Source organism: Acartia tonsa, chromosome 7 (assembly GCF_053477335.1).
Source record: "Acartia tonsa isolate MP-2025a chromosome 7, ASM5347733v1, whole genome shotgun sequence".
NCBI classification, from domain to species: domain Eukaryota; kingdom Metazoa; phylum Arthropoda; class Copepoda; order Calanoida; family Acartiidae; genus Acartia; species Acartia tonsa.
Window position 1 is genome coordinate 28,544,913 of NC_137266.1, and position 21,974 is coordinate 28,566,886.

The 21,974-nt window shown below is 31.9% G+C and overlaps 1 protein-coding gene across 22 annotated transcripts in view; it reads right to left on the minus strand.

The window, feature by feature from the left end:
• Nucleotides 1–21,974, minus strand: part of Zasp52 (Z band alternatively spliced PDZ-motif protein 52) — a 74,499-nt gene that overhangs the window by 47,825 nt on the left and 4,700 nt on the right. For 21 of the 22 annotated variants that reach the window (XM_080168128.1, XM_080168124.1, XM_080168129.1 and 18 more), the window contains exons 2-4: nt 2,376–2,435; nt 1,696–1,787; nt 1,362–1,427 (exon numbers count right to left, since the gene is read on the minus strand). In XM_080168128.1, the coding sequence (XP_080024254.1) occupies nt 1,362–1,427; nt 1,696–1,787; nt 2,376–2,435 (218 nt within the window). Of the gene's footprint in view, nt 1–599; nt 640–1,361; nt 1,428–1,695; nt 1,788–2,375; nt 2,436–21,974 lie in introns of all 22 variants that reach the window. The other variant, XM_080168117.1, reaches the window with a different exon arrangement.

Below are 21,974 nucleotides of genomic sequence, written 5' to 3' on the forward strand. Positions count from 1 at the left end.
CCACTTATGTCAGCCTCTAGGGTGCTATTCCATTCTCTTCCCTCAGGGTTAGGTCTACACAAAACATAATAATTATTCTAATTGTTAGCTGCACCAGCTCTGTCAGCCTCTAGGGTGCTATTCCATTCTCTTCCCTCAGGGTTAGGTCTACACAAAACATAATAATTATTCTAATTGTTAGCTGCACCAGCTCTGTCAGCCTCTAGGGTGTTATTCCATTCCCTTCCCTCTGGGTTAGGTCTACACAAAACATAATAATTATTCTAAATGTTAGCTGCACCAGCTCTGTCAGCCTCTAGGTGCTATTCCATTCCCTTCCCTCTGGGTTAGGTCTACACAAAACATAATAATTATATTAATTATTAGCTGCACCAGTTCTGTCAGCCTCTAGGGTGCTATTTCATTCTCTTCCTTCAGGATTAGGTCTACACAAAACATAATAATTGTATTAATTGTACATACATAAAAAGATCTTCTGCATTGTTAGCTGCACCAGCTCTGTCAGCCTCTAGGGTGCTATTCCATTCTCTTCCCTCAGGGTTAGGTCTACACAAAACATAATAATTATTCTAATTGTTAGCTGCACCACTACTGTCAGCCTCTAGGGTGCTATTCCATTCCCTTCCCTCTGGGTTAGGTCTACACAAAACATAATAATTATACTAATTGTTGGCTGCACCAGCTCTGTCAGCCTCTAGGGTGCTATTCCATTCTCTTCCCTCAGGGTTAGGTCTACACAAAACATAATAATTATACTAATTGTTGGCTGCACCAGCTCTGTCAGCCTCTAGGGTGCTATTCCATTCTCTTCCCTCAGGGTTAGGTCTACACAAAACATAATAATTATACTAATTGTTGGCTGCACCAGCTCTGTCAGCCTCTAGGGTGCTATTCAATTCTCTTCCTTTTATAGTTTATAGATTATTCTATTAAAAAGAATTCTTCCCAAATGGCAGTTTCCTAAAAGGTAGGAAGTATGAAGTAAAGTGCATTTACATATTGTTTTCATACAGACCATAAATGGAAAAAAATAAGATAAAAAATCATATTGTAGAGGAAGGAATGATAATTTAGCTATGAAAGACAATTTATTCTTCTCCCATATTATCAAATTTGCAATTTTTTGTGGTAGCTTGAAAAAAATAGATCTACATAATATTAGTGATCTGAGCTGGATCTTTAAATCATTTTAGTGGTGAGCCAACTTTCCACCAATGAGAACACAGCATTTTATGAAATGCCACGCTGTGATTGGCGGAAATTCGGCGCACCCCGATCTGGCTCACCACTAAAATGATTTAAAGATCCAGCTCTGATAGCATTCATGACCTTTTTTTTTTTTTTTTTTTTTTTTAATTTACCTTGGAGTTTTAGGAGTATTTGGAGCCTTGTTTGGTCTAGTTAAGGTCTGGCTAAGCACACCTCCCCTAAAAAATATAAAAATAATGTTTAAACCTTAAATAAACCTTCAGATTTTCTAGTATACTATTAGAGTAAGCATACCTAAAATATAAAGTAGAGTGCATTCCGTCTGAATGTATCAAAAGATCTCAGTTACCCCTTGACAATTTATGTTTTGCTCAAGGAATCAAAAGTTATTTTAATTAAGAAACATGGAAATCTGTTACTGGCGTTCTTTTATAACTAAATATTAAGAACGTCTACCTCAACTAATAGCTTCCTATATTTACTTACCTGCTAACAGTAACATTAAATCTATTTCCAGATCTGATGATCTTATCCTGGACTTGTTTGTGCTTCAAATTATCAACTGACTCACCGTTCACCTGGAAAGATGAATCAATCAATAAATTTATAATCTATGACCAAATAATCTATGACTCTACATACAAATATCAATAAATATAATATTAATATTAATAATATTCGTATTTATCTTTAACATTTTTGATAACGTACATTTTATTTATCTATTTGTATATCCATCTGCTCTTCTCCTCTAGTCTATAAATCTTTCTATCCAGTTGTTTATTCATTTGTCTATCCATTTATTTGTCTATTCATAGGTCTATCCTTCTGTCTATTCATCTGTCTATCTTTCTATCTATCCATCTATCTCTCCATCTGTCTATCCATATGTCTATCCATTTGTCTAGCAGCCTGTATATCCATCTGTCTATCCATCTGCCTATCAATCTGTCTATTCATTTGTACGTTCATTTTTCTAATTATTTGTCTATACATCTGTCTTTCTATTTGTCTATACATCTGTCTATCTATTTATCTATCCATCTGTCTATCCATTTGTCATATCTGACTATCCAACTGTCTATCCATTTGTCTATTCATTTGTCTATTCATTTGTCTATTCATTTGTCTATTCATTTGTCTATTCTGTACTTATTGGTCACTACCTTTAAAATGACGTCACCAGCTTGAAGTCCAGAACATTCGGCAGGTGAACTTGTATTAACCTGAAATTTAAAAAAATAATTTTTTTTTCAACTTTTTTCAGAGATAAAGGGACAATCCGCGCATATTTTTGGTCTCATAACCAAAGATACATGCATAAGACAATTTTTCGCACATCCTAATAAAATATTTCTCCCAGCTGGCTAATATAATGATACCAGCCATCCCCACCCCGTATGACTTTACCTTCCCTTGAACATGGAGTGACGTATTGACCAATAATTGTGGACTATATTAGCAACCTAACATGACGACAAAAATTTCCTTGTCATAATATCCACGTATTTCACATATATCCATTTTACCCTCTCTACTACATGGTAATAAATTTAAAAATAAGTATTAACTGAAAATACTTATTTACTAATTGAGTTTATCAATTACATAATAAAATCACAAAACCTTACACTTAACTGTATCATTAAATTTAATAAAATAATACATGGGAATAAAATAGATAATATGTAACTGTCAGGTTCCGAATTTTCTTGTTTTGTTAAGGCCAAACTAAAAGTAGTATATTGAAATATGGGTCAAAAACTATATTTAAATAAAGCTTTATCTTATCAAATACTGTCTATGTTTACACTTGCTAAAAAGACTAAGATCTTAAAAAGCCATGTGAAGCAGAAAATTGCTCAAAAAAACTTCAAAACAGAAACACTCACATTTTTAGTTTTAAACAAGAATGTGGACAAGAATAAAAAAACAAAATTTTTGCAACTTTATGATTATTTGGTAATTGTTGTGATGTTAAAAATGACAGAATAGTTATTTATCGCATTGTATTATAAACACCTTTATTTGCATCAATTATAAGATTAAACATAACGTACGGGATAATAAAACTGTTTTATTCTTATGATTGTACATTTTTATATTCATAGAAAACTGGATATATTACAATACGATACCTGATTTTTTGGTATGGCTAAAACCGGTTCTAATCCAGGGGATATTAATCGGTTTTGAAGCAATACTGGAAAAACTTTTAAAGTCTTTTTATACCGTTATTGGTTTTTCGCCTTTTTATGATTGTAATATTTTTAGAAAACATAAAGTTATTAAGTTTGACTCCACACATTTTCAATTTTTTTAATATTATCTGTGTCTCTGATATTGAGAAGGGTTAACAAGTGGGAATTTCACAGTATAGAGGGACCTTCAGCCGAAAAGATAATTCTTAGCCAGAAATAAGGAATAGTCAATTCTACTATGTGTCTAATATTCTTGGCAAAAATATTCAAACAACGGGTTGTGCTTTTCAGAGAATATTTGCATTGTTTTGATTTTAGGTTAGGTTTTAGGGGACACTTTTAAACATTGTAATGTATTTGTATAAATGTTTACTGTATACCTATTCCATGCCTATCTAACTTTATCTTTTTTATCTAAAATTAGAAGTGTAGCTATAGTGTAGAACTTTGTTTGGGGTTAGGTCATAGATGAAGGTAAAGATAACAAAGCAATTTTTCAGTCGAGAAATTGTTTCATTCAATAATTAATTTTGTTGTTAATTTCTTGACAAATAAATTGAATAGATTAATAGATATAAAGAAATATAAATAGATTGCGCCCCTAGCTTCTAGGGATATACGAGGGATATGAAGGGTAGAATAAAAATAGTCTAAAATTATCTCAGGACCTATAACAAAATACACTTTAAATGTGAACCATATTGGTATAGTACTTTGCGAGATCCTTCGCTACAGACAAAAAAGCTTACTACTTTATATGAAAGGATAAATGTTAAAATGTATTATCCTTTTATAAAAGCTAAGGAAGATCTCATTTCAACTGCACATTAAGATCTCGCTAACTGCTATACTGATAAGGTTCTTCTTTGCAATAAAGCATTTTATAGGTTAAGGTAATGTTTATAACTATTTTAGATGAGGGAACCTCAATCGATGCTCCATGGGGAAATCGCCCCTAGCTTTTTAAAAGTTGAGAATCGACTTTAAGGAGAGAAATTTTGATGAAGTATAGTTATATAGTTGAATAGACAGACAGAGCAAGGAAAGGATAGATACACAGAGTGTGAGAAAGACAGATATAAGAATAGATAGATAGATGGAAAGAAAATAGATAAATAGATGGATAGTTTGAAAGCTGAAACAAATAGTCCTATAAATGTCTACAGTGCAAAAAACAAACAATTTGTCAAATTTAAAGTTTGTGTTTCGGTCATTTATAATCAACAAAGATTACATTTTCCAGATCAACGAACTTGGGATAACAAAGTGAATCCTCATATAAAAGTAACAGGATGTCCGTATGTCTGTCAATCTGCTTGTTTTTATCGATGGATCTCGCTGTCCGATACTCTAATCCTTTGCATTTACAATGTAGCTTCTAATAGGTTCTGAGGGGGGGGGGGGAGGGTACCAACAACCTTCCAAGGGAAATCATTCCTAGAAAAAATTACCCAACCACTCAAAAAAGGCGTTAAAATAGCATAATACCATCCCAAAGCTAAGATAAATACCCTTCCATAGTTTTTCTTAAAAGGGGAAATAAATTCAATTAGTACTTATATTCAAACCGAACTTTTAATCTACAAAAGAGGTGATTTTGTATAATAACTTTGATTGCACAATGTCCATCGATCTATCTTCGAATTTCAAAGAAGAATGAGAACTAATAAAAAGACTATAGTATAAAAAATAACTTTCTTCAATATTTATTAAAAGTTTTATTTTGTTGTGTCTAAAATATTTTGTGACTCATACCCAATTGATTTTCTTTTAAATTCGTAATATATAATTTTTCATCTAATCAGCAGAATTTTATGATTTGCTTTCAAAATATTATGCTAGTGGCTTCGCCCTTCTCCTTTCTTTTACAATATCTTTTTGAATTAAAAAAGCAGCTCAAAATCATACATAGGTAAAAATGGGTTTAACTACACAGAAGCAGCAGTTACCAAGATCTTATCGGTATATGAATAAAAGAATCAAAACCTTAATGAGATACCCAAAGCTGTTCTTAAGATTATATTTTCTAGCAGATGAATGTAGAAGGAGGTTGTATTCATCCCTCCCATCTCACTTGGCTAAATTGAGGGGGTTGGATAAACCCCACTTTCTACAAGTATCCCCCCCACCTGATACACCACCTAAAACACCCCCTGGCAAAACCCTGTGTACGCAACTTTTTCTGCTCTTTTATCTAAGCTAACAATCTTATGACTGACTGTCATTGTTGTTTTCTTCAAACGACGGGAAATTTAATTTTGATATCTTTAACTGAAAAAAATTGAAAATCGATTAATAAACACCAAAGATATGGAGGAAAATGTAAAAAATATAAAAATAGCCAAAAACCTGCAAAAAGGCAGTCTGACCGTCATTGTTGTTTTCTTCAAACGATGGGAAATTTAATTTTGATATCTTTAACTGAAAAAAGTTTGAAAATCGGACCATAAACACCAAAGATATGGGGGAAAATGTAAAAAATATAAAAATAGCCAAAAACCTGCAAAAATGCAGTCTGACCGTCATTGTTGGTTCTCCAAACGACGGAAAATTTAATTTTGATACATCTAACTAAAAAGATTTTGAAAATCGGACCATAAACACCAAAGATATGAGGAAAAATGTGGAAAATAAAAAATAGCCTAAAACCTGATAAAAAGCCGTCCGACCGCCATTGATGTTTTATAGTTAATTGTGCTCCTTAATGATGGGAATGTTGTCAAAAAATTTCAGCTTTGTATCTTTTATAGGAGCTGAGTAAATCCCATTTCCCCCATAGCGTTACGGACGGACTGACTGACGGACAAAGTGAATTATAGAGTAGCTTCGCTACTAAAAATATATAAATAAATAATTAATAGACTAGACATTTTAATTTTAATAAACCTATCAATAAAAAAAATATTTTGATATACAAATTTATAAATGTGTTTATATAATACAGAATATAAATATTAGAAAAACAAACTAAAAGATATTAATTTTAAAAGTAGATTTTTTCCTCATGCTACCATAGGCATTTTTAAAAGCGAAGCTTTTCTATAAATAGGGTCGGTCCGTCCGTACGTCCGCAACGGTTTGAACTTTTCGTTAATTTAAACAGGTTAGAATTGTTCTATTGATTTAAAACTTTGCATGCTGATTCTTCTAACAGTTTGGCCCGACTCTGTAATCGTTAACAGAAAGTCAATGTTATTAGCAAAGTATCTCTATAATCAAGTCCTAAAAATGTTATTATGTCCTTAAATAGTATCATGTATTTAAGCAGTTTTGTAACAAATTTACACACAATTTTATGTAGACTTATGCATTAATATTCTGCTTATTTAGTTCTGACACTCTACAAGTTTTAATATTCGTTTGTCCTTTCATGTCAGAGATCGCTTATGTAAATTCTAACTACATAATGGAAAGCCTATGATTCAAAAAGTATCATTTTACCAAAAATTTTGAAAACAAATATAAAAAAATATGTCTCAAATTTCACTGAAATTAGATAATTAAACTACTTTCAACACTAGATTTACATTTCAAATATTCAAATTTAAAAATATAATCTTTACTTATTTTGAGAAAAAAATTAAATGAGGAAGAGGTTTCTTTTATTTGTTTATTAAGGTTAGGTTATGTTTAGAGCCTATACAGGGTAATAAATTCACTGGAGTGAAAAAGTTCTTTTCTTCATAATTATTATTAAAAAGGAAGGGTTCGGTGCACGATAGGCACTTTGAAGGAGAGCACCTTTACTATTTGTTAATAGATATCAAATAGATTATGCTATTAATCCTATAAAGGTTTAATGTTTTAGGTTTTAGAGTCTAGAAGTGCTTATTTTAACCGAAAAAAAATGCTTTGCCCTCTAATAAATATTTAATTATATATGGCATCCTTTCCTATGCAGTTAAATTCTTAAAATTATTTAGGGAAAGTGATAAATTCTCTAAAGAAAAATTACACTGCCCTTAACCTTTAAAAAAGAAAAAAGATGCAAATATAGTTTAATTATATTCATAACTAAGTAAAATATATGGTGTTTTTAATAACACACTGAAAAACTGTTACACAATGGCTGGCAGAAAGTTTGAGAAAACAATTTTTCTTTCGAACAAACTTATATTCAGCAAACCTAATCCTTATTTATCCTAAGCCACCCTTAGTCGCAGCTGCAAAATTTTAAATCGAAAGCTTAAGGATCAGCTGCCGAGCCCTAATCTTATGATTTAAGTTGGAATATCGGCAAGTTATATCTTGTCATTACATATATATGTAATATTTTTAATAAAATTTCATACAGTCGACATAAACAATTAAAATTTTTGGTCAACATTAAATCTCTAAGTCTAACAGGTAAACATTACAACTTGATGACATAATTACTATAGGAGTGGAACATTTTTAGACATGAATAATAGAAAAATATACAGGGCAGAAAGGTGGAAACTTTTTTGGGAATACAAAAAGGAGACAGGGGAGGGAGGGGGGAGATTCTTTTTGCATTTCGTTCTATGCAGTATTATGAAAGGGGAGAAGCTTAGATAGGGATAATTAAACAAAATATGTAAAGATTGCATTTTATATTCTAAAGAAACTTGATGTATAAAATATAAATCTATAAATATGGATGTATAATCAGACAACTATCTGGATCTCCCCCCCCCCCTGTGGGAGACCTTTTTTGTCTGCTAGCAAATTGCTTTCTGCTCTTGGCTGTGTTAATATTCCCGACTCTATTGGTTTATTTTCAAATACTTAATTGAATGTCGGCACAATGTTCTCGGAATGGGGACGTACAGTAATTTAACCCCTGTGCCCTCTATTATTTTACTCTAATGTATATGAATACATAAATGTCTAACTAAGATCTCAAAACATACGCCATAACGTAGCTACTCTATAATTAAGATATGTCTGTACGTCAATCTCTTGTAAATACACAAACACACACCTATGCACACACACACATAATTATACCCACACACACACATAACATTCTACCTCACCCCTTCATACTAGTACACAAAACACACAGAACATAAACACTTATTGAATATCTCATATTGGTGCTGAACTTTTTGTTCAATTGTGTTTCTTTTTATGCTGTTTGATTATATTTAAATTATATCTTTCTTTTTTTGGAAATAATTGTCCTTGTGTGTTAATATCATTTATCATGATTTGTATCAGTGTTCCTGGGAGCGACAGAAAAAGGACATACGTTGGCTGAGAGCCAAACAGTTTGTTTATATTATAAAGATAAGAGAAAGGGGGAAAGATATGGATTTTATTTATAATATACTTTAATAGAAAAAGCACAGAGAAAAAAGACATATTAGGAAAGATAGAGAGGGTTTCTGGGATAAACATCAAAAACTTTTTTTTAAATTTAAGAAGTTAAACAAAAACTAAAAAGATAGAAAATTCCTTAAAAGAGAGAAAAAGGTGCTGTTTAACAAGGATGACAACATCTAAGGAAAGCAAAAGAATCATGGATGGAGAAAGTGAATTATAGTGCAGATGTTCTGTTATCGTAGCAAAAGAAAGAAATAATATGCGTTAAATCCTGTTTAAAAAAAATTATGATAATTTTACCAATAATCAAATTTTGTTTCTTGACTCACAGATCAACAGATCAATTAAATTATAAACTAAATGCTAATTGGTATAGGGAATCAACTTAAATAGCAGCCAAGAAAGTCACAATTTCCTCATAATGGTATGGACGGACAGACAAAATGAATTGTAGATACGCAGATAAAAAAAAAGACAATTAAGATAATAGAAAGATGAAGGAAAAAAACGAATTTCTTTAAAGCTTTATGCGAAGCCGCTAATGATTTCAAAAGTGAAAGTAGTAAAAACGTAAAATTCAATTATAAACACTTGAAGAAGCCTGCTATAAAATAGAATACGGTACTTTTACTTTAAAAAAATTACATATGAATCGTAAATGACTTGAAATAATCATGCACTAGAATATTAGCAAGTTTTCCAAAAAAAAATAGAACACAGTCGGTCCAGTGGTGCTGAGATCTTTAGATACAGAAAATAAAAAATCTTATTTTTGAATGTATTTAGGCATGTATATAAATATTTATTGCGTCACTAAGTTCCCTATGATTCATGCATATAACATAGAGTAGGAGATGGGGAGATTGATGTCTACTTAAATGACTTTATTTGTAAAATGCTATAGATCTATGTGGGATTGCGTCAATAAATCCCCCGAAATTCATGCATATAATATATTTAGGGTAGGACATGGGGAGATTGGTGTCTACTTAGGTGGCTATATTTGTTTTCTAGCGATTTCTCATTAGAAATTGTAAACCTTTCCATGACCTATGAGCTCTATTGTAAAGAAGAACCAAATCGTTTCAGCGGTTAGCGGGATCCTCGGGGACACACACACACACAGAGACAGAGATCCTTTTATTTTCTTATAAGGATATAATATACTATAGACCTACATCTGATTGCGTCAGTAGATCCCCAAAAATTCATGCATATAATATAGAGTAGGAGATGGGGAGATTGATATCTACTTAAATGACTTTATTTGTAATATACTATAGATCTATGTCTGATTAGGTCAGTAAATCCCCCAAAACCCATGCTTATAATATAGAGTAGAAAATGGAGAGATTTGTGTCTACTTTAGTGGATTTATTTGTATGATACACTATTGATCTATTTATAATTACTCATTTAATCCACCAATTTTCATGTATATAACATGTAGATAATAGAAGAATGGAAGCTTAAGTAAATAATAAACGACTCAAATACCTTACTGTAATAGGATAAGCTATGCATAGTAAAATATACAAAAATGCCACATTTGTTTATAGAAATAGAAAGTCCTTAAATGCCCTTGCCATAGAAAGAGCGTAAGAGTTTTTTTATAAATAAATATTTCGAAGGCCTTGCAAAATATCATGTTTTTCCCCTTTACTTGAAATTCTTATAGAACAGTTAGCGCATAGAAGTGCAGAAGGGGGTATAGAAGGGTGTATCCACCACTCTGGCAAAATTAATAGAGGCTTATACATCCCTCTACAACCCCCCCCCCCCCTCCCCACCCCTTAGAAATAGTATAAACTTCTCTTGTACATCGCTCTACGCTCTACACCCCTTTTATATAAATCAGAAAATTAAAAAAAAACACCTTTCTTGTTGTTCGTAATACACTCTCTAAATCTAAAATGTCACTAAATTTTTATTTTAAGGGGATGTTAAAAATTTCGGCTGCGCTTAGCGCACCTCCTTGGCAAAACCCTTTGCAAGCCACTTGTTTAGAGTATAGAATTAAATAAGGACACTTATTTCCACATGTACTACACTATAATTTTATTTTATATTTAATGAAATATAGAAAGTAAAATAGAAACTAACATATTTAACTCTTTAATGTTAATATATAGTGAAAACTAGCGGGTTATTGACATAAAACATATGTTAAATGCTATCTTAAAGTCAAGAGTATGTTAAGTAAGCCTTCTATTTAGGGATTTAAAGGGATAAGACAAAGGCCGATGAATTAAACACATCCCCACATAGAAATACCCCATCTGTAGATTACAATTAATGTTTACAATTTTGGACACTCAACCTAATGATCCAACAAATCAGAAGTCCCGAAAGTTGTTAAGCCAAAAAATGAAAAAACGCAAATATAAAAACTATAGAACAGTGTAATAAACAGCCTATTGTCTCTTCTCTCTCGGCTTATATTAGACTTACAATAAAAAATATATTAAAATGTCTAAATATGTTAATCTATTTTTTTGACAAATGTTTGAACTCGATAGGATGATACTATCAATAACAAGATAATCATAAATTGTTAGTGTACTTGACATTTTGAATGTTATCTATACTTATTTCAATAACTATTTTCTGGTAAGGAATTTAAAAGTAGGAACATGAATGAATAAAAAAAAAAAAAATAGTTAGGCTTTTCAGATTTTTTGGAAGCCTAAACAGCAACTTACCTATTTGAAGCTAATAGATTAATTTATATTACAAATAACCCGATAGCAATTGATTTAATCCTCCTAAAGGAGCTGGAGATATGCATACCCTTTCTTTAAAAAAATATAATTAGTTAATTTACAGTTTTTTAGTTTTAAAATTTTTATAAATTTTTGTTATATATTTTTAATATTTTTTGCCTACTCCCTCTGAAAATAGCTCAAAACCACCACTTGACCACTAGATATATAATCTGAGAAGAAAAACGTTGTCGGTCGTGCGGTTACCAAGATGTTCAGCTTCAGACAGAAGGTCGGACAGACATTGTTCTACTTTGTAAAAGGTTATGTTTGCTAAATCCAAATTTACCAATAAACAAGAAATTTTTAGACAACGTTCTCTTATGCCCTAGTTATAAAAAAAGTCGTTTTACTTTTGATGTTAGTTTTTAGAATAAGAATATCCATCCCAAAGTTTTATTCAGGTATGTAGATAATTTTAAATTTTGACCTTCACTTAGTTTAGTGAACTTGTACTTATATGTACATTTGAATATTAATGCAATCTATGTTCATTTAATACAGTTAAAATAAGAAGGTTAGATTTATGAGTAATACACACAAACCTTCCAAACTTTTGTGCAATAGGTAATTTACTTTAAGTTTAATGTTTATAACTATTTTGGGGAGGGTACCACCACCATAAGGAAAAAGGATAAGAGGATGAATACTCACCCCAATTTCATTGTAAAATATTACTTCCCCCTAGTAAAATAATTTGTCTGCTATTTATCTAAACCGTCCGCGGCTTTTTGCATCTTAATCATAACCTATTCTATATATGAAAAAAAAAATTTAAAAAATTTTATCTTATTAATTATTATTATTTTTCTGTGATTTATTATGTTTTAAAAAAAATTTAAAGAAAATATTTAAAATACAATTTGATTTAGAATCTTAAAAAACAAACAGCCGTGGGCGGTCTTAGTGCAGCAGAAAAGTATGTTTCACCTAGTTTAAAAATAGGAGGGTTCACCTTTTATGATCAAAATTTTTTTTTTTTTTAAATTAGCCTAAATGTAATATTTAAATCTAATTAACATGATAAAACTTTAAAATGTTTACTAATAAAAAATTAATAGTTTAGCTCTCAGCCACCAGGTTCGCTAGTTGTCTACTTCAAAGACATACATTAAAACTAAGGCTAAATATTAAATAAAAAATTTCATAACTGAATAATCTAACTAAGTGAATAATCTGTAATGCTATCTATGTTCTTTCTAAGACAATACTCGTTTTTACAACATTTTAACACTTTCAAGTGATGTTATTTACCCCTCAGGGTTTGGCCCTTTAGTGACAAAAATCCAAAACAAGAAAAATAAAGGCAAAATAAAAATTGATGAACGCTTTGATATTCTAGTTCTATATCCAAAGCTAGATGGCACTGAAAAACTGATTATTATAATTTACAATAAAATGTTCATATTAAATTTGTAAAAACGTTTATTTATTAAGAAATAAAAGTTAGATATACTGCAATATAAATCTTATAAGCTAATAATGAATGTTATGATTAAAGTCAGTAGCAAAGTCATGAAAAATTAATAATGATAATTTTATATTCTTTCAATAGATTTCATCAGAATGGATGATAATTCAAAATATTTCTATATCATCCTATAAAAATCAGATGTACGCTTCAAACAGCAACTATAATTGTCTTGAAATTACATTTAATTTTAAGATATTCCCATTTTGAAAAGTGGTGGAATAACATTAAAAATTCAGCGCGGCAATTGCTCAATATAGGCCTCTAGGCCCACTGCCTATTTTAGTCCTTCAAATACCTCGATTCCTCTCTTTTATTATTTTCTCTATGACCACCACCCTCCAAAGAGAAACCATCCCTAGAAAAAATAACCCCTATAATATAAGATTTGCACTTTTTGTCTTCTAAGCTAACTTACTTTTAGTAAAAGTTGATAAGTAGCTAATTTTATTAGCGAAAAATCAAAAGTATTTAACAAACACCTGCAATTGGAAAATACTGCAATATGCTCGCATATTATACTTAAGGGGTGTGAATATTTTAATTAGAAAGCTGTATGTACAATATACATTACAAGCTACATCCCCTGGAATGTGGACATATTTTAGGAAATTTTAATCTCTCAAATCTTCAATGTTTGTGTTAAATTTGATTATTTACTTTTTGAAAAGTAAAAAACAATGCAATGGTAGACGTATAAACATTTAAACAATCTATCAAAAATATTGAACAAATTTAATGATGTATTAAAATTATGAATCGATTATTATTCTTCTATTAATACATCTTTTTGGGGATAACAGAAAAAAGAATAAGAAATGGCATAACATTAAAAATAAATTTCTAATTATCTATCTCTTTCCTGACCCCACCCTTCAAAGATAATTACATTTGCTATGTATAAGATGTATGAAGGTCATATTAAAATTCGTATATCAATTACATATTTTAATAGATTTAAGTAATGCTTTTTTAAAGGTCAAATTTTATTATTCTACAAGGATGACAACATCTATAAAAGCAAAGCTCTGGAACGGTACGATAAACGACCATTAACATTTGTAGAGTGTCATAACTGAATAAGCAGAATATATATGTATAAGTAAACAAAATTGTAAGTAAATTTGTTTAGAAACTGCTTAATTAGAGGATACTGCAGGGATCGGAAGCCGCGCGTAAGCCGCGTGTAAGCCTCAGTGAAATCTTCATGTTATCACTATAAAATTCAGCTGGATGTATAAAACTGCTCTTTAGCAGACAATCCTTCTTTCTGAAATTTCTTTTTATGCTCACAAGCAGGTTTAAAACTGAGGCTTATGCGCGGCTGAGGCGCGGCTTCCGATACCTGGGATACTGTTTAAGGACATAATTATATTTATAGGACTTGTTATTCGCTTATAACATAGTGCCTTGCTGTGATAGAAATCAGTATTAAAAAAATAGAAAATTCCACTATCACATACAAAATGTTTGCAAAAAGTTGCTACAATTTCTAAATGGTAACTAACTATTATAGGAATCATCATGTAAAGTTCGAAATTAATAAGACAATTCTAACCTGTTTAATTTAACGAAAAGAGCTTACCGTTACCGCTTTTAAAAATCGACATTATGTCCAAAATAAGCTGGATAGTATAATTCTTAATTATTTCCAAATATTATTTTCTATTTGATTTTTTAAACCACCTTATTATCATCATTTTCAGAATGTAAATAATATGAAAAAGCAAAAATCTACAAAAATTTAACTCTAAAAATGTATGAAATAAAATTGATGTTGTTTTTCTAAAATATGAAGCTATAATTGACTTGCATTAATGTTTCGACTAGAAGGAGGGGAAAGTAAAGATTTATTAGTTTTGTAGTCCAGTGTTTTTTGAAAGGTTTAGCTTTAGCTGTGCGCGTCTTTTACAAGTTTCATCTGAAAATAGTAGCATATTTACTTTATAACTTACTTTATAACTTACTTTATAACTTATTTCCAGGGCTCGGCAGCCGCACCTCAGCCTCTAATTTAAACCTGCTTGTCTGCAAATAAAAAATCGAAAAGATGGATTGTCTTTTGAGAAACAGATTAGGAGATCCAGATGAATTTTAAAGTTATAATATGACGATTTCAATGAGGCTTACACACGACTGCCGAGCCCGGATTATTTTCCTGCTTTAAACCTAAATTTATGCAAGTAATATTTTATTCACTTGTTTCAACTCCGTCTGAGAGGAAAAAAAGTAAAAACTTCAATTATTGTAAAAAAAATAAGAAACTGAAAAATCTTATTTCTTTTTCAAGTAATTCCTTGTAAAATAATCTTGAAATGCCAGGTTGAAAAATGATGGCCCTTAGGAAAACAAATTAAGTAAACTAATGAGTGTTGACAATCTTAGAAAACATTATCATAACAGAACAACTCTATTCATTCAATCTTTAAGATCAAATTATTTTAGGAAATACAGTCTTGTTACTCAATCTTTTAAGATTATAAGTTTATGGAGCATTTTTCTTTTAAAAAGGAGACAAATGTAAGGTACCAACTTTTGACCAAACTTTTTCAAATAACGTCATATTAGAAGGAAATGTGACGTCAATAAGGATACATAAGCCAAAAGTTTTTTTATTTGTCCCATTACACTTTAACCAGCTTCAAATTATGGCATATTTGATGTTGATAATATGCCTGTCTTGTAAAGGAGCATTGCAACCAAGAGGACAAAAAAGGATGTATTGTTATATGTTGCACAATTAAAAGTTAAGAAATTGTCATTCTTAAATAGGGTATGTCATGCATTATGCCATCAATGGTCACTTTCTAATGCTTTGATGAGGTCATATTTAACATTTATCTCCTTTTATTTTAAAACAATTAAAATAGCTAACAGCAATTTCATAATGTTATTCAATATGTTATTTATTTTTTTTTAATTTGAGAATATTGCTGTACTTGATTAATTCACTAACTTTTTGGCTGTTTAAAACACCCAAAAAAAATTTCTATAATTACTTGTTTTTATCTGATAAAAAAGCTGGATGAGTTAAGTTTTATTTTTCTAAATTAAATACAGAATTTCACCAAAAGATGTTAACAAAAAGAATGCATTTTAAGTTTATAATAAAATCTTTTCGGCACTTTTAATGATGATTAATTGAACAAATTATCAATTATCAATTCTCAATTGTAAATTAAATTTTAGTTTATATAATCTTCCATATATCTTTGATTTTTTCGTTGTTTTGTATGAATGTAATTACATAGAGATTTGTGTCCCATGATGACCCAATTTTTTCATGGCATTTATTTTGATTCCAGGGTTGAGATAATTTGCACTGACCTTAGCAAAGCTTTTGACTCTTTCTTATCTGATGGCAAAGTTAAGCTTTTTAATTACATTTTAACAATAAACAAGAATAGTGATGTTCATATGTAGCTTAGCTTTGAGAAAGATTTGAAAACTTTAAAAGGAGTTTAAGACTAAATATTAAAGGTACCTTTATTCCAGGGATGGAGGGGGGGGGCATTAAGCTGTTTATTACCCTAGTCCCCAAAGTTTTATAAAATCATTTTTTTTATTCGTTGGCTTTACAACTTTTATTGAATTCTGATTAGTTGGTTTATGAAGTTGAGTGTTTATAAGTTTCAACAACTAATAGTAATGTATAGAAGGGGGAAATTTGTGTATAATCTCTAAGAATGTACTTCAATTTATCGGCCATTGTCTTATCTCTTTAGACCCAATGGAGATATACACCTCAAGTTACTTTTGTAAAAAATTAATTTCTAAAAACTTACAGTCATATAAAGCCCAGAGGAACAAGAAGCATTACTTTAAATGAACTTACTGACAAATTAAACTATTATAGCTATGCATATAAAGTTGTGCTTTCTGTTTCTAGGTAAAGAAATTAAATATGACTTTCACTTATAAAGAATTAAATGAATGGATCAATGGGAGTTAAATTTAACTTTCCCTCAAATAAGATGTTACTCGTTTTCAATTTTGTAAAATGAAGAAAATAATTTTTGCCAGATTGACCAACTCTGATAAATAATCTGTTAAAAATAGAATATGAATAAATTATTTTCAATGCTATCCTATTATAATAAAGAAGTAAGGTTTTTTATGTTTAAAGCTTCAAATATCAATACTATGATTGGATACTCAATTATAGGCAAGATTCATATAGGTTCTGTGATGGTTTAGGCTATTTTATTTTCATAGTTAGATCTTGAAATGTAACATTTTTCCTAACCCTTCTTTGCCCCTTCGAGTACAAAGCTTCTAGATGCTGTGGGTACAATCGCTAGTTTTATATGAAGTTCTAAATGTAAATTAAAAGACATTTAAAAATTGAAAATAGAAAATACATGCTATCAATCTTTCAATTCAAATGTAGGTCAGAAAATGTATCACATAAGAGATATATATTAGACTGTTGTCATTAGAGTATACATTTATATGCAATACAGATATTAGACAAATTATTTTGAATAATGGACGAACTTATGGAATTTTATGTCTTTTTGTCTTTATATTAGGTACAGGGTAGCATAGGAGTCCAAGGGGGGGGGGGGGTAATGGGCCATTTGGCACCCCCAAAATTTTGTGAACAATACCCCCCCCCAAAAAAAATTACCCCTACCTTGGGGGTGCCGTAGGCACCCCCAACGATTTTGGGGGGGGTATTTACCCCCCCCCCAAACCATTTTGGGGGGGGTAATTACCCCCCCCCCCCCCAAATAAATGTTCTTTAAAAAAAAATTTTGGGGGGGTATTTACCCCCCCAAAATTGAATGTTCTTAAAAAAACTTTTACTGAAAATTTTTTTTGGGGGGGGGGGAGGGAGTAATCCCCGCCCCCCCCCCCTAAAAAAAGTCATAGTGTGACTCGAGCCTTGAGGTGTAATATATTTTATGTTCCTCGTTTGGTCTCCTAATAGTTAATGAAAAGTATATCCTAAATGGCTTTTGATAGTTTATTTTAGGATAGGTTATATTGGTTTAGGTGATTGCCCCACATGGTTAAGCAATTGGCCCCCCGCAGGGGCTAGAAATAGGAGAGAAGCTTGTGTGAAAAAACGAAGAAACGCCCCTTAAAGAACGTTGCCACAAAAGGGACTATACCCCAATATAGTCCAACCAGTTAAAACAGTTCTTAACCACGATAACAAAAAATTTAATAGTTTGATCATGTTTTATTTGCTTGGGCCTTTATAAGGGCTAAAACCATCCCGGGGATCTATGATGTAATTGTAAAGCACTGAAGATTCCATAAAATAGATACCTAACTAAATTAAATATTTCATTAAATAATGAAAAAGAATTTCTATAGGCGATTTCTTTTGGGAGGATGTCAGGGTGTCTCAAAACTAGTTATAAAACTTACCAGGACCTATAAGACGCTTCACTTTAAAGTATAATCATATTAGTTCATTGGTTAGTGAGTTAATTATTGTATTTTTATGTTCTAAAGAATGAGATACTACTATATATTTGAATAGTAGTGGCGCCCTTAGCATCTAAGAACTCGTGTTTTCTAAAGGGTAAAAAGGGAGGAGAAAAATAGCCTAAAACCACCAGTGGCGTGCGAACCGAAGGGGGCATTTGGGGCAATCGCCCCCCCCTAGCGACCAAAACGCCCCCCCCTGCCCCCCCCTAGCAACCGCCCCCCCTGCCCCCCCCTAAATGTTAAAAAATGCCCCATTTTGCCCCCCCCTGGTCAACAAAAATGCCCCTTTTTGCCCCCTACCCTACAAAAAGCAAAACTATCCCAGTTTCCAAAAAAAAAAGATCAAGAAATACTCCAAAAAAAAATTTTGGCGCTTCGCGCCAAACAGACAGTTACTATTCATTTAACCTTACCAAATTTTTTAATTAGTGTAGAAATTAGGTTATAATCTTTTTTCACTGAACATAACAAACCAGGTTATAGGAAGTATTTTATTTTGTATAATATAAACTTTTTACCAAAGAAATTTTGTACATCCCAATGATGATACACAAAATTACCTTATATAGATTACAATTAGTGGATGAAATGTATGGAAACTCGACTTAATTAACCAACCTATCAAAATTCCATTAAAGTCCCCAAAGTTGTTGAGCCAACGAATAAGAAAATTTTATATGAAATATTGGGGACTAGTGTAATAAATAGCCCAAAAACCCCTCCCTCCCTGCATATTTGAAGAAAAAAATTTGCGCTTTGCGCCCTTCCAAATGGTTTCTGCTATGAAATATTGGGGACTAGTGTAATAAATAGCCCAAAAAACCCTCCCTCCCTGCATATTTGAAGAAAAAAATTTGCGATTCGCGCCCTTCCCAATGGCTTCTGCTATGAAATATTTGGGACTAGTGTAATAAATAGCCCAAAAACCCCTCCCTCCCTGCATATTTGAAGAAAAAAATTTGCCCTTCGCGCCCTTCCAAATGGTTTCTGCTATGAAATATGGGGGACTAGTGTAATAAATAGCCCAAAAACCCCTCCCTCCCTCCATATTTGAAGAAAAAAATTTGCGCTTTGTGCCCTTCCAAATGGTTTCAGCTTTGAAATATTGGGGACTAGTGTAATAAATAGCCCAAAAACACCTCCCTCCCTGCATATTTGAAAAAAAAAAATTTGCGCTTCGCGCCCTTCCAAATGGTTTCTGCTATGAAATATTGGGGACTAGTGTAATAAATAGCCCAAAAACCGCTCCCTCCCTGCATATTTGAAGAAAAAAATTTGCGCTTCACGCCCTTCCAAATGGTTTCTGCTTTTTATCACAATGAAAGGACAAGTAATTTTTTTTTATTTTTTACACAGTTCATTATATCTTTGGTTTTTATGGTACAATAGATTTTTTTGTGGATTATAATATTAAAAAAAAAAAAATTTCTCGCTGTTTCAAGCATCCAGTATGTAATTTACTTTGACTGTCATCACACAACATACAGGAAAAAGGATTTGTGACTTTTTCTACCTAAAATATACATTTATTTCAACAGATGCTCTTTAAATCTACTTGTCTGTATTCTTATTAATGATTTTTTGTGCTTTGCTACTTGAAGATATTGTCATCCTTGTTGTCAAACAATAAAGAAATATTAGATATCATTTTCTCATATTAGGTTAATTTTTGGTAAATTATTTCCAAAATGAGTGTTTTTATCTCCCCCCCCCCAATTTTTTTTAATGGGGTTATTCATCCTTCCTGATGAGATTTTATAACATCCCCTTCCACCCATTAAAAATGTTTTGTGGTGGAGGGGGGGGGGAAAGGTTAATTTATCTTCTGTACTATTTTTTCGAAGATGCTTTCTAGCTCCCTTTCCTTCGGTCATTGCAGGGTGGGAAGAAGGGATGGGGGAGAAGAGATGGGGGAGGGAAGAGATGAGGGGGGGAAGAGATGGGGGGGGGAAGAGGTGGGGGATATAAATGGGAAATAGGGATGGGGGAAGGGATGGGGAAGAAGGGATAAGGACTAGGAGGCCCATAATCAAATAATCCCACCCCTTAAAACGCCCTTATTTAAAATTAGTATATATAATCAAAATGCCCCCCCCCTAAAGCAAAGTGCCCCCCCTTAAAACGCCCTTATTTAAAATTAGTATATATAATCAAAATGCCCCCCCCTAAAGCAAAGTGCCCCCCCGGGGCACTTTGATTTAGGGGGGGGCAAAATTTCACAAAATCATCAAAATGCCCCCCCCTAGACAAAGTGCTTTGCACGCCACTGAAAACCACTCAAAGGATTGACCTATAATAGTGTGGAACCATCATGGGATCTATGTGAAGCTTTCCTAAAAAGGAGAACTCAGTATTAAAAGTAATGAAATCTGAAGCTATAGTCAAATAAACCTTACTTTCTACTTTATATAGGATAGTACTTATTAACTTAATAGATTAGGTAGGTGCTTTTTTTACATAATTAAATTACCCCCCCCAAAAATTTTACCCCCTGGGTAAATTTGTTTTGGGGGGGGTAATTACCCCCCCCCCCAACAGATTTGGGGGGAGTATTTACCCCCCCCAATAGACTTTAGGGGGGGTAATTACCCCCCCCCAATCAAATTTTACCCCCGGGGTAAAAATTTTGGGGGGGGGTAAAAAAAATTTCGGCGCGCTTTGCGCGCCATTTTACCCCCCCCAAACACGAATTACCCCCCCCCCTAAAATTTTTTACCTCCCCAAAAAAAAAAAGCTTGGACGCCCCTGCAGGGTAGCTTTTGAGGCGAAATAAAAAAAGATATACAAGTTAAACAATGATGAATGTTAAGTCTAAATTACGTCAAATACCCTGTGACATAGAATGTTAATCTAATTTATCTCTAATGTAATGCAACATTATAAATTTAGCAAAATAGAATATTATTCTAATTTATCTCTATAAATTTCTCAACCTAGAATATTATTCTAATTTAACTCTAATGTAATGCGACATTTTTTTTACCCCCCCCAAAATTTTTACCCCGGGGGTAAAATTTGATTGGGGGGGGTAATTACCCCCCCCAACAGATTTGGGGGGAGTATTTACCCCCCCCAACAGACTTTAGGGGGGGTAATTACCCCCCCCCAATCAAATTTTACCCCCGGGGTAAAAATTTTGGGGGGGGTAAAAAAAATTTCGGCGCGCTGTGCGCGCAATTTTACCCCCCCCAAACACGAATTACCCCCCCCCCCTAAAATTTTTTACCTCCCCAAAAAAAAAAAGCTTGGACGCCCCTGCAGGATAGCTTTTGAGGCGAAATAATAAAAGATATACAAGTTAAACAATGATGAATGTTAAGTCTAAATTACGTCAAATACCCTGTGACATAGAATGTTAATCTAATTTATCTCTAATGTAATGCAACATTATAAATTTAGCAAAATAGAATATTATTCTAATTTATCTCTATAAATTTCTCAACCTAGAATATTATTCTAATTTAACTCTAATGTAATGCGACATTATAAATTTTGCAAGCTAGAATATTGATCTAAGTTACATATAATAGTATGCGAAATATAAATTTTGCAAGCTAGAATATTATTCTAATCTAACTCTAAAGTATAATGCGACATTAA